The following is a 14,391-nucleotide window of genomic DNA, read 5'->3' on the forward strand; positions in this document are numbered from 1 at the left end:
CTCTCTGGAGTTGAGAGCTTGTATCTCTGATTTCTAAAATATAGTGATAAGTTCAGTTGTTTTTTAAGGTCCTTTTCGGCTCCATAATTATTTACGACTTGTTCATTTGTTTCAGCTGACACAGAGCATACTGACTAATATGCAGGTTCAGTTCCAAATAGTTCATGTGTATTAGCTCATTTAATTTGCACTTCAAAATCTGTACATTATTTGCCTCATTATATAAAAGTGGGTAGAGACACAGGGAGGTTCAGTGATACAGAGAGCCTGAAAGACATGCCCTATGTCACTTTGCTATGTCAAATTTTAATTATGTTCACAGTATTAACTTTCACGAGTATTCACTGTGTACTTGTGTAATATTTGTGAGAATAGAGAAACCCAACACTTCACACCATGCTGCACTTTGAACTACATTTTTTATATTAGATAACATGTGTTCAAGACATTACAATATTGCACATATGTGCCCTTGATCAATAACTAACTATTGCAGTCACCTTAATTAGTTTAAGTCACTGCTTTCTCTACAAAAAGTGTGCATTCAATGTGACTCAAACACTGTCTTCCCATTAAAATTCTCTGGGAGGTAAATATACTGATTTAATAGTAACTGAAAAACAACACCTTACACTGATATAATGCTTTATCATACACCATCTAATTTAATCTAAACAAATTCTCTGTGAAGGTGAGGTTATTTTACAGGTGGAGAAAATAAAATATAGGGATTAGATGACTTGTACACAATGTATTTATCACCAAGTTCTTACTGAATAGAAGCTCAGGTTTTTCATTCTTAGCTTTATTTAATAAAAGACTTGGGTTTGGTTATTTTGTGTGTTCCTTAACAATAGTCTACATTATTCAGCATGCTAATTATGTGCACCATTTTGACGAACTGTGTGTTTATGACTATGAGTAACCCTCCCGACTGGACAAAGAATGTAGAGTAAGTTCAGTTTATAGTTTAAATATTATATGCAAATATGAATGTATATATAAATATACATTGGATTTTGAAAATCTGTCTTAACTTATCCTCAAAATAAAACTGAAAACCATTTTTATTAAAGCAATTTCTAGACCCAATGATGATATTCATTGTTCTAAAGCCTGCTGGTGTCACATCTAATCTCTCTCTTTTACCTGGACATAGTGGTCACCAGAAATACATCATACTTGCACCTTCATCACTTTTCCTTCAGGATCTACAGCGTCTATAGTAAATATGGTTAAAGCAATTGCACAACAGAGCCAATATGATAAACGTTGGCTCCAGTTAAATTCCAGATGAATTTACTAAGTTGAAAAAGGAAAGTTACACATTCCATGAGAAGGCAAAATTGATCTCACAAAATTTTCATTTCTCCTAGGCATATCCACTTCATGTCAGGTCTATATCAGCTTCAAACATGACCATAAAAAATTGGCTGAAATAAAATCTAAAATTTTGAGATTGTAGAACTTGAAGATTCAGTACACTAAAGGTTAACTGAAGAGTTTGGGTAGCACTTTCCAAAAGCAGATGCATTACTAACTGCATTGATGCTCTCTGTTCTTGGGATACCTGTGCAGGCAGAGAGGTCCAATCTGTGGTATCTAGAGCTGGGGCTACTCTGTTAATCACTGCTATACCTGGTCACAGTGCTTATAATGTAATTCCTATTAATCTGTGCTGCTGACTGTTTTAACAACTACAGAGGTATCCCCAAGAGCCTCTTGCCTTCTCAGATATTTCTAGGTTGTATTCAATAAGGAAATAAACAAGTTTCAGGAAAAAAAAAAACTAAAATTTATTCAAAAATTCACTAACATACTGCAGTTAATATTTGAGGCCCCAAAGGTCTTCTAATACTCCAGCTTCTGTGATTTTTTTGCTACTTTCTAGACCTTAACTTGTGAACAGAATATCTGAACTTTGGAAACATCTAAGTTTCTGAATTATCACAAGATATCATTCCAAATTAAATTTTCTCCTCTTATAACTTGAAGATAACCACTTTGATTTTAATCCAATCTTTTTTCCAAGTGAGTTCACCCAGCTCACAGAAAGGGAGAACAACACTTGCAATTTGTCTTGTCTTCTTCTTAAAGCATCTTTGAAATTTAGATTTTCTTCTTTGCTTTCTAAAAGAAAATCATTTTATATTTCTTCAGTGTTGTTACTGACTAACTACTGAATCCTGTGAACTTGCTGGGTAATTCTCAAGATGCTCCATTCTTTTTTGTCAAGTGCAAGACATTTCAGACAGTCGCTGCACAGGTTTAAGTGGCATGAGCAGTTCACACTGCTCTTACAGTACTTTAAAGCCAATTCTTCATGCGTCAGGGTGAATTTAAATTTAGGGCTATATTTTGTTTCTAGAAGAATAAAATCAGCCTGCCCAAGTTCTTTTTCTAGTATTCTTCTGGCCCTCTGACTTAAGGATAAGAAGTTGATATGCTACGAAGGGAAACTATTGCCTAATCAGTTATGTCTGGATGCTTGTTTCAGGTACACCTTCACAGGAATATACACTTTTGAATCACTTATAAAAATTATTGCAAGGGGTTTCTGTTTAGAAGATTTTACTTTCCTTCGGGATCCATGGAACTGGCTTGATTTTACTGTCATCACATTTGCGTAAGTATCTCCTTTTGAAACTTCAAAGGAGAATATAGTTTGGTTTGCTATATGTGTTTATGTTTTTAAAGAACAGAGTTGCTTTAACTGTAGAATATTTCTGTGTGATTTATCCATGTAAGGTATGGATTTTGGTTTAGCACAATGGTGGTCTAAATGGCATTTCCATGTTTCATGAAGGCTTGTAATAGTTGAGACTACACTTTTCACATAATGTAAATATCTGCCAGGAAATTTCATGTATTTCGTACTTCCAACATTCCCACAGTCCAGTATAACAGCACAAATATATTTATAATAAATCTCTGAAAGTGTTTTTTTAATTATAGCCACAAATAATTTCATAGGCCTCACAAATTTCACTGAGCTTACCCATACTACACATTCTACATACTCTTTTATTGATTTGATAAAATAATTGAAAATATACAACTGCTAACATCAAAAGACTTTGACAAATAAAATAACAGGAAAAGAGAATATATTTGACAAATTATGTTTTCTATATTGTGTTTTAATATTAAATTTTTATTTCATCAGCAGATTGATTTTTCAGACTTAAGCACATTCTCTGCTTCGATTTTTCTTCTGACTTCTTTTCTATCTTCTCTGTTCTTTTGCTTTTTCATTTTCTGCATCTCTTTCTTAACCTGAACATAAACCTCTTGCTTTATCTCATATTCTTATATGCTCAGTAACATGAACAAATTCTGCATTCCCATTCTTTTTGTAGTGTTAAAATTACCAAGGAAGAGACCCAGAAAAATAATGGGATGCCATTCAAGAGCAGGTGCAAAGCAGAGTGTGCAGGAAGGTGGACCAGCACCACTAGCCCTCATCCTCCCTTTAGGAGCAAACTTTCCTAGCCTTTTGCAGGTTTATTGTGGTAGAAAGGAGGAGGAGAGGGACACTGTTACATGTAGGTCTCCAGACACTGCCAATTTGGTCCTCATTTCATATGGGATAAGATGAGCTCATCCTTCATCATGCACTCTGGCCACGGCTCAAAGAGTACATATTGGGTCTTCTGTTTCTTGAGATAAAAATAGCAGGGATGGAAAAGGCAGGAATGGCCCTCCATAAAGTAATATCCTTATTTTACCTTTCATTTAAAAGTAGGGGGAGCAAAATCTTATCTTGTGAATAAAGGGCAATTTGCCTTTTCATACTTAAATTTCTATTGGGAGATTTCATTTTTTTTCCTACTGAAACTCTAAATAAAGCTATAAATAAAACTATAACCAATGTTTATTTTCTTTTTACTTAAAAAAAGTAAATACTTTGTATTTACTATTTGTAAATACTTTGATTACATTGCTTTCAAAAATGGCAGCAGGGATGTATACTTTATGAAGTTTACATTTAGTTAATGGCCTTAAATTAGTGAATTAAGCCAGTGTGATGGCGTCTAATTACTTGTTTGCCATTTACAATATTAATCATTTAAAATAATTGAAGAGAACTTTGCAAAATACACAAGCAAACAGCATAATAATTGTGATTTAATTCTCTAGGGATGTTACAGAATTTGTAAAATTAGGCAGTTTTTCAACTGTTCGCATTTACAGAGTCTTGAGAACTTTGGAAACTATTTCTATAGTTCCAGGTAAGATGTGATTTGTGGAAAGCACAAGGTCCTTGTCCCAACAGCTCTTTCTCTGTTTTCTGTTACTGTGTTTGTGTGTGAACCCCCATTACAGATACGTGACAGAGTTTGTGGACCTGGGCAATGTCTCAGCGTTGAGAACATTCAGGGTTCTCCGAGCATTGAAAACAATTTCAGTCATTCCAGGTGAGAGCTCAGATAAATACCTAAGCTGTCTCAACATGTTTTTTTAGAGTCACTTTCTTTGTTTTGATGTTCAGTATTAAAGAAAATTGAGATTCATTAAAACAAGTGTTTCACAGAAAATTATTTTTGTCTCAACAAAACTTGGAATTTAACAGTTTTTTGCAGGAGACTCTGTAAAAAGCATTCTGTGTGATTTGTTCTTAGCATTGTCATTTTTTTTATCATGCCACTTTTACCAAGGTTTTGTTGTCCTTTGAATCTACCAATCTATGTTTTATTATTAATTGTAGCCATTGATGATTATGTATACACAATGCAAATCTTGTAAGTCATTTGCTGACAAAATACAAGGGAACAAGATAACGAAAAACAGTATAACTTCATAAGAGTGCATGAAGTATATCTTAAAGTATAATTATACTCTAAACCACCTCTGGCTTTATAGCCAAACTGTCCTAATTGTATAGCAAGACTTAAAAATATTTATTAAGGTAATTTGTTACAAAACTAACAACTGATCCTAATGAAAATGTAGAGCAAGCTTCAATTACAAAAAGTGGAAATACAGGAGCTGGCATTGTGGTGCTGTGGGTAAATTTCCTACCTGCGATGCTGGCATCCCAAATGGGTGCTAGTTCTTGTCCTAGCTGCTCCATTTCCAATCTAGCTTCCTGCTAATGGCCTGGAAAAATCAGCAGAAGATGGCCCGAGTATTTGGCCCCTGCATCCACACAGGAGACCAGAAAGAAGCTTCTGGATCATTGCTTTGGCCTAACTCAGTCCTGGCCATTGTAGCCATCTTGGGGATGGACCAGCTGTTGAAAGCTCTCGCTCTCTCTTTTTCTCTGTTTGTCCCTCTCTGTCTCTCCCTCACTCTCTGTAGCTCTGATTAACAAATAAATAAATCTTTTTTTAAGTGGAAAGTCAAACCATTTTTTCTAATATAAGCTCTGTGTACACCCTGAACTTCTCATTATTTTCTGTGCACAAAATGGGATACTTGGATTTTTGTCTTATTGTTTGGATCATCATCTTTGTAAGCCCTAGCCTTCTGTGAAGGGTTGCTTTTGCACTAGCATTGCAAAAATTTGGGGGTTTAACAGTGGAGTCTATGTTTTTAAGAAAATTGTGCAGAGCTCTTTTTTTCTGATATGTTAAGTCTTCATAGTAATAGATTTCTTTCCTTCAGGACTGAAGACCATCGTGGGGGCCCTGATCCAGTCGGTGAAGAAGCTCTCGGATGTCATGATCCTGACTGTGTTCTGTCTGAGCGTGTTTGCTCTAATAGGGCTGCAGCTATTCATGGGCAACCTGAGGAATAAGTGTATACAGTGGCCTCCCACCAATGCTTCCCTGGAGGAACATAGTATAGAGAAGAATATTACTGTGGATAACAATGGCACAATTGTCAATGAAACTGTCTTTGAGTTTGACTGGAAATCATACATTCAAGATACAAGTAAGAATTGTTATATATGTCTATTCATTTCATTGTTGACCTGCTGTCTATCTAGGAATCAGAAAACTAAAAATAATCATCTAACAGATGGTGATTTCTTGGAAAATGACCTAATCAAACCATTTAAAAATACTTAAAATTACCTTTTACTTGGTGTTTCTTTCCCCTAGAATTTAAATATAGATCATTTATATGTGACTATTTTTAAAGAATTTTGTTATTTACGTCATTGTTGGTTAACATACACACTTAATTATTTTAGTGATAATTATTCTAATTTTGATTCCTGAATACCACTTTCTCTTGCTTCACTTGGTAGGCAGGTGAATTCATCCAATAAGAATTTTTCTAAGCTCTTTTGTTGCTGTACATTCTTCCTATAATAATTGTTGTTATCAAAGCAGATGAAATGTATGAAATTTCCTTTATGTTCTAAAGTACTTTTACAAAGTACTAGAAACTGTACAGGCTGTTGAGGAAAACAGCGATGATAACATATGCTTCAGGATGTTCTGGTTTAGATTATTATGTTATTTTATGGAACTCAAGTGAGATCTAAAGATATATATTATTCTTATATTTGGAAAGTAGTATGACATCAAAGGTCAAAATTTACAGTCAATTAAGATTTAGGATAGAGTAGTAGAAATGCTCAGATAAATCAGAAAGGTTATGGGAATCAGTTTATCTTAAATTCAAGAGTTTACAAAAATAGTCAAACATTTAAAGAGTCTAAAATGGTGGAAAAATCATTATCTTAATAGCCTCTCTTTAAGTGTCAATACAAATAATATTTTTCCTGTTTTCTTTAATATTAATATCTGCTAGTAGCAATATTTCAAAAGCAGGAAGAATTAGAACATGATTCATGGGAAAAAACATCCTTTTAAAGGAAAAATAATGAACACAAAAAACTTAGGCTCTCGATGTGCTTGAATGTCTATGTGCTATGTCTTTGTTATTTTAAAGTGATGAGCAATACTTTGAAAAAGAAATGAAAAAACTTCAGTGACTGTGTAGGACAAGTAAGGTTAATCATAAAAAATTACTATTATTTTGATAACTAAAGTAATGAAAGCATGATAAAAAATTAAGGAACTATCAATGTCTTTCTATAGTTATAGATCAGGAATGTACCTTATATTAGTACAGATTCACTCTTCCATAATATTTAGATATGCTAACAAATAGTTTACAACAGTTGTAAATCTCTAAATAAAGAAAAGTGCCTTTGATTAAGAATAGCAAGTGTTAGAGCAATGCATGGATATCCCCTACTCGCTGCATAGGATACCATAAGCCCACTGCTGTCACCAACTCCTGAAATCTGGGGTTTGTTTGTATTTACAATCACAACAATTTCCCCTAATAATATCCCATTTGTTGAAAAAGGTTATTTTCAACCAAATGTAAATATAAGCAAAATGATTGGTCTTTGAAAGTGACAGAAAATTAAATTCATTAAAATTTTAAAAATTTTTATGACTGGAAATTTGTGTTTTCTTCAGGTCAAGAGTCTTACATTATTGAATTTAATGGACAAATCTTCATTTATAATTATGAACCATCAAAAAGAAATTATAGTCCTTTTACTTTTTAACTGCAAATTAAGAAACCCTGTCAATTTTTCTATTTCAAGGAAATCAGCATATTTAGAAATAAAATGATATGTGCCCTTAAGTGGTTCTGTGTGGTTTTTACAAAACAATGCATGGAATAAACATGTAACACCCAAGAAATATTTTTCCTTATCTATTCCAGCATATTAGTTAATCTCATGAGTTTTATTTGTTTGTTTTGTCATCCATTTGCTCGGTCATTCAGTGCACTTTATTGAAAGGCTACCAGGTTTCAAACACTAGTAAAATAGGAGTAATTGATGCTTGTGACTTTCAAGGAGGAATAATATTTATAAGCAAATAATTACAATATAAGTAAATGAGTGTGATGACAATGTATGTATTTGCACATAGTGAAGGGTGAATTCTTACTTATGCCAATCCTCAGTGGAAAGGAAAGAGGAAATATGAAGGAAAAATGCAAAGAAAATTGACACTGCCACAGGACATTTGAAGAAACCACGGAGAGGCAGGAGTTTGCATAGTGGTTTGGTGCAGTGGTTAGGACACCCCTTAGTCCCAGCTCTGCTCTTGATTCCAGTTTCCTGTATTGCACACCCTGAGAGCCAGCAGATGCTGGCTCAAGAACTTGGGCCTCTGCCAACCATGTGTGGGACCTAGGTTGTATTCTGATTTCCTGGATTCAGCTTGATCCAACAGTGTCAGGAGCAAATCAGTGGATGGAATATCTCTATTTGTCTACCCCTGTCTCTCTTTCTCTCAAATAAATAAATGAATTTAAAAAATAAGTCTAGGAGTTTCTCAGAAACAGAAACCTTTGAGATAGTATAATGTTTACCAATTAGTAATTATTTCAGCTTTGGTATTTAAGATTTTAAAATCTCTTTTATTTTCATAGTTGATATGATTTATGTGTCTTTCACTGTAAGCTGACTATATTATATTCTCAAAGTGTATAGAATATAAATTATGACTAATTTTAGAAATTTTATGGAGTTCAAATGTAGCAGACCAGAAAATATATAAACCTTTCATTTTGAAATATGTGACTATTTTGAGAAAGCAAAGAAATCTCTGTTCTTATCACCTATTTTTACTGAATGAATTTTTCTTAAAGGAAAGAGTTTATTGGGGGAAACTTGACAGACTGGAGGGAAGGGGCAAAGAAGGAAAAGAGGAAGAAGCAGAGCATAAGGGAGAGAGATAGAGACAGAGGTCAGGAGATGGAGAGAAAAAGGAGAGAGAGAGAGAGAGAGAGAGAGAGAAAAGTGTGAGAGCCATGTGTTCAGGAACAGGTCCCTTTAAAACTTTGCCCTGGGGGGCAAACAGGGAAGTAGGAGGGGAACCCCATTAGGATGGGGGTGGGGCTGACACTGGTGGTTGGGCCAGATAGCTCCCTGCAATGGGGGGGGGGGGGGCTAGAGCCTTGGATGGTGTCAGGGTGTAGATCACGCCATAGATAAGACTGCACCATTTTACTAACATTCACCCCTTATGTTTTTTATAAAGCAGGAATTGTAAAAGCAGGATTAGTCCCAAAAGTCCAGGACGGGTAGAGGGACAATGATCTGTCTTTAGAGCTACTTCCTGCTGACATGGGGCCAGGAGGTACTCTTCGCTGGCATGGGGCATTGTCTCAAGCAGCTATCTCATGGGTAGAGAGCTGAGTATATCCCTGTAGCAGTATTTGGTTGACTGCCTGGTTGCTGAATGCCTTGGTTTGTTCCATTATCACCTCCTGTAAACACTTAAACAGACACTCAGAATTTGGAAGGTCGGTGTGGGGATGGAGATCACGGAGTGTTCGTCAGTGCTGTGGAAGGTGTTCCAAGGGTGTGTTTCGTGACTGGCAGAAATCCAGGACCCCAGAGCAGCTCAGAGATCCCCAAAGGGAGAGCAAAGTCACTGGGGGAGCCTGGATCTGAGTCACGGCACCAACGTAAGGCCGCCACAAAACACACCAAACACCAGAGTAAGGGAAAGAGTTTATTGGGGGAAACTTAACAGACTGGAGGGAAGGAGCAAAGAAGGAAAAGAGGGAGAAGGAGAGCATAAGAGAGAGAGAGACAGAGACAGAGACAGAGACAGAGGTCAGGAAACGGAGAGGAAGAGAGAGAGAGAGAGTTGAATGAAATTTTTTAATTCATCAGGTTGGTGGGAAAATACTGATTTCTTTTTAAAATGTTATCTTAGTACTGTAACCATCACTTATTTTACCTTGGTAGTGAGTAAATAATTTGCACTATTTCTAATCCCCTTAATATAATAAATAGCATTGGGAGAAGGAAGAAACACTTGTTTGTTTGAATGAATTAAGTAAAAGAATTATATGAATTAAATAAAAGATCTAAAATTGCTCAATGAATCTATAAGTAGGACCAGACATTCAGAATGTTCTCATTTCAGAACTCTTAACAGTGCAAGATGTTATCTTATGGCTTTCTCTTTTTAAATAGGATATCATTATTTCCTGGAGGGTGTTTTGGATGCATTACTATGTGGAAATAGCTCTGACGCAGGGTAAGCCAACAATTTGTATGTGTTTGTGTATTTGTGTGTATATAGACACTTAATTAGGAGTTTGCAAAAAGTTCAGAGAAATGTGTGTTATAAAAAATGCATGAATTTCAAAATATTTGCATCAAATGCATTTATCTTTATTTTTAAAGTTTATTTATTTATTTTGAAAGTCAGAATTACAGAGAGAATGGGAGAGACAGAGAAAGATCTTCCATCCACTGGTTCACTCCCTAGATGATTGTAACAGCCAGCACTGGGCCAGGCTGAAGCCAGGAGCCAGGAGCTTCTTCCTGGTCTTCCACATGGATGGTCTTTCCTAGGCCATTAGCAGGGAGCTGGATTGGAATTGGAGCAACTGGGCCATGAATTGTTGCCCATATAGGATGCCAGAGTCATAGGTGGTGGCTTTACCTGCTACATCACAATGCCAGCCGCAAATGCAGTTATCTTTATTTTCTACAATTTTTTTAAATGTGCTGTATCTGTATCTTTTCTCTCTTTGTAGAAACTGATAGATGATAGCCAACTAATTATTCATATTAATTTTCTGTAATAAAGGTAATTTGTAAGTATGAGATTATGAGAGGTCTTCAAAATTTAATAAAATATGTATTATCTTTTACTATGTATTTTCATGAATATTTTAAATGAACATTTTAAATATTAGGTAAGCATTGATGTTTTATACAATGAGACAAAATGATTTTAAATATACTGCTCTTTCTTTTAGGCAAGTATATGGGGGAATGACTTAATTCTGGAGACTCCAGAGCAGAAAAAAATAAATGGAGATACTTTGAAATGCTAATTGTCAATAGAAAACAGTATTTTGAAATGTTATTAGAAATTCTGTGCCACATTTCAATGATGACACCACATGGCCAATAAAATAATTATATCAAATGTCAAAAAATGTGTTAGTTACTATTTATGTTACTTTCTTCTTTTGAAATGGCAAACCTTCCTGGCTAGATAATGTGATAAGTGTAGGATACTATCGGAAGAGAAAGACAACTGAATGTCTTGTAATCTTTTCTTTTCCTCATTTACAGCCAATGTCCAGAAGGCTACATGTGTGTAAAAGCTGGTAGAAACCCCAATTATGGCTACACAAGTTTTGATACCTTCAGCTGGGCTTTTTTATCCTTGTTTCGACTGATGACTCAGGACTTTTGGGAAAATCTTTACCAGCTGGTAAGATTCTGAGGAGACACATACAATATTTAAGTAGAAGTCTATAAGCATTACAAAGTGAGCTGTGAAATCCAAACCTCAGCACAACATAATGAAAAGAACAGAAGTTGAAATCCAGAGACGTGAGCTCCCCTATGCTATTGATGATAACCCATATTAAGTAGAGTGATGACATTCTTTCCATTTGATCCCTGAGGCAAATCCACTTCACTACCCTTCTCAGACACAGACTGGCTAAATGAAAGAACAATCTCCCCTCAGTCTCACCCCTCAAGTATGCTTTCTCAGGTGGGTGGTGGTAAAAATGAAAGAGCAGATGCAGATGTAGAAAGATAACTGTGAGTTTTGCCAACATGGTCACCGAACATCACCTCTTTGACTGAGGTCTTTGTGGTATTTTATCGACTCTGTTTCATTCTTAGTGAATCCAAGAATTCCCTTTAAGAAATCAGAGCATGAATATTTCAGTTGGGGCAAAGGAAGAGACTGAATTAAAGAAACAGTCTATGAAAGAGGCAGGGAAAGTTGTTACCAATGTTATTATTTCTATCAGAGTTCTACAAGACACTAGGCTAAGTTGAGAGTTTAAGCCACCAGTTAGTGAAATAATACTGAAAAGCAATTCTGATCTTCATTTTTACAGACATTACGTGCTGCTGGAAAAACATACATGATATTTTTTGTGCTGGTCATTTTCTTGGGCTCATTCTACCTGATAAACCTGATCCTGGCTGTGGTGGCCATGGCCTATGAGGAGCAGAATCAGGCAACACTGGAAGAGGCTGAGCAGAAAGAAGCTGAGTTTCAGCAGATGCTTGAACAGTTAAAAAAGCAACAAGAGGCAGCTCAGGTAAATTCATCAAATCAAGGATGCCCTGTTTCACAGTGCCAAACTTTTCTATTGTTTTGATTGTTACTAAAATACTGGAGAGAAAGTGAGAGACATAAGTATGTGACAAAACCTAAGAAAACTGGTGATATGGAAAAGTATTAAGGATTTCTGTATTTTTATTTTGTTTAGTTTCATTTAAGGATACTATTGAATTATCATCTTTATAATAGTAACCACAAAATAAAAACTTTCCTGGTATTTTAATCTTTTTAAGATTATCAGAATTAAAGATAAAACATGATTTTTGGGGTCTGCTCAGGTGAAAAACCTCTGAGTATATTGGCATTAGAAGAAGATCCTAAGGAAATGATTTTTACTGTTTAAAAGATGCATTGTTTATTATACACAAAAATGTTCATCTGGTTCTTATAAATAGTCTCATTCTTCCTTTAACCAAAAATATGTTGGCCTTTATTGTGATTGCTTACCTGTCATTATAAGGAAGTAATCAAATAATGTTTTCTGATACAGTGGTATCCAATATGTATATGAACATCGTGAATCTTATGCAGATCAGGATGTCCAAGAGGGATTTCTTGTTCTTATAGTGAAACGTCACTGCTCACAGCACAAAAAAATTGTAAAAAGCCCTCCTACTACTCCTATTTTTCCATAACTCTTCCTTTTTAGCATACAAACTCATTGTCTTTACTAAATACAAACAAATGAAGTTGCTTTGGAAATTTGGGTATGTGGGGAGCAATGATAATCATTAAAACATGCCAACTTAGTACCAGTACAAGCTGTAATCAAAGAGCATTGTTTTATTCCTTACCCACATGGCCAGTAAGAACCAGTGCATAATTAAAAATGGTGGAGGCAGTTTTTGGAGAATTGGGCAGGTTGTCTTCCTTAGCAGGAAACTATTGGTCCCCTGTTCTACTGGATAGAGAGAATATCATGGAAAGATGAGGAAGGGATTGTGAACCATCGACAAATTTGAGGACTTCAGGTTTTCATCTCACTTCCTTACCTCTGGCTATGACCTCAAGTAACTTGTCAGCTTTTCATCTATGCTCCAGTTTCTTTTTTAGAGAAAAAAAAGCAATGTTAATTAAATACCAATTTTTAGAGAAAATCAAATCTCAGAAAGTAATAAGAATTTATGTTCTTGTCAATGCCCAGTGGATACTTTTTAATCTGTGGTCTGTGAAGCATGACACAGACATAATAAATGTTACTATGGGGAAAGCAAAATTATTTCTGAGAGCCTCTGTTAGGAAAGAACCCCCTCCCCTTACTTTTGCAGAGCATCTTCTGTATGAGCATCTCCTACCAGCTTCTGTCAGCTAAATGTATTTCCTAAATGCCATGCAAATGCTTGCATTGTTTTAGTGAAAGATAATAGTTAAGCCAGCCACTGCCAAGCTGAAGCTGCTTTTCCTCAATGTAGCAGGCAGCAGCTACCACGGCCTCAGAGCATTCCAGAGAGCCCAGTGCAGCAGGCAGACTCTCGGATAGCTCCTCTGAAGCCTCCAAGTTGAGTTCCAAGAGTGCAAAGGAAAGAAGAAATCGCAGGAAGAAAAGAAAACAGAAGGAGCAGTCTGGTGGGGAAGAGAAAGATGAGGACGAATTCCAGAAATCTGAATCTGAAGACAGCATCAGAAGGAAAGGCTTTCGCTTCTCCATTGAAGGGAACCGATTGACCTATGAAAAGAGGTACTCTTCCCCACACCAGGTATGGCTATGCTGAGTTTATGGATGAAAACTAGGAAGGACCCATGAATTTTCATCAACTGCATTGACTACCATTTTTATCATAGTTAAACCTATCCCCTCACCACATAGTTACAAGAACATTTTATTGTAGATTTTTGTGAGTCTACATCTTAAAATAATTGAAATGGGCTTGAGATGAAAGTCAAGAAACCAGGATTTTTGTTCTGAGACTGCCTGATGGTACTTGTTTGCAACCAATGATATTTAATCTTTCTGATGCTCAGATCTTTTAACAAAAATTGGCTCTGGACCTAGCTGATCAATAAGGTCCTCTTGTTATGGTTTTACCTTGCTTATCTCCCACGATTTCTTTATAAACCATCATGCCTGCTTTTGAAAATATTAGTTATGATACACCATGTTGAAAAGCACATCACTCTGAATTTCAGAAGTCTGAAGTTTAATAAACATTGTGCTCTTAAAAAAAAACAGAAACACTGTGCCTTATAGGCAAGAAATGAATGATAATTGAAGTGATTTGAGAATAATGAACTAGAGTAATTTGTGAATTCCTTGAAAGGAAAGAGCATTGAAAACAGTGTGGCCTTGTTTAGGTCTATCACCAGTGTTCAAAGAAGGTTTATGTTGTCCATAGCAGTATACCAGGGT

At 35.6% G+C, this 14,391-nt stretch overlaps 1 protein-coding gene across 5 annotated transcripts in view; it reads left to right on the forward strand.

Annotated features, from left to right (window-relative positions):
* LOC100009591 (sodium channel protein type 1 subunit alpha) overlaps nt 1-14,391 on the forward strand; it is a 161,377-nt gene that overhangs the window by 100,676 nt on the left and 46,310 nt on the right. For 4 of the 5 annotated variants that reach the window (XM_051848547.2, XM_070070737.1, XM_051848546.2 and 1 more), the window contains 8 exons: nt 862-952; nt 2,498-2,626; nt 4,327-4,418; nt 5,608-5,877; nt 9,914-9,977; nt 11,030-11,171; nt 11,815-12,021; nt 13,457-13,741. In XM_051848547.2, coding sequence (XP_051704507.1) covers nt 862-952; nt 2,498-2,626; nt 4,327-4,418; nt 5,608-5,877; nt 9,914-9,977; nt 11,030-11,171; nt 11,815-12,021; nt 13,457-13,741 — 1,280 coding nt within the window. The remainder of the gene's footprint in view (nt 1-861; nt 953-2,497; nt 2,627-4,326; nt 4,419-5,607; nt 5,878-9,913; nt 9,978-11,029; nt 11,172-11,814; nt 12,022-13,456; nt 13,742-14,391) is intronic. The other variant, XM_070070738.1, reaches the window with a different exon arrangement.

The sequence above is a fragment of the Oryctolagus cuniculus genome, chromosome 3 (assembly GCF_964237555.1).
Source record: "Oryctolagus cuniculus chromosome 3, mOryCun1.1, whole genome shotgun sequence".
Classification (NCBI taxonomy): Eukaryota; Metazoa; Chordata; class Mammalia; order Lagomorpha; family Leporidae; genus Oryctolagus; species Oryctolagus cuniculus.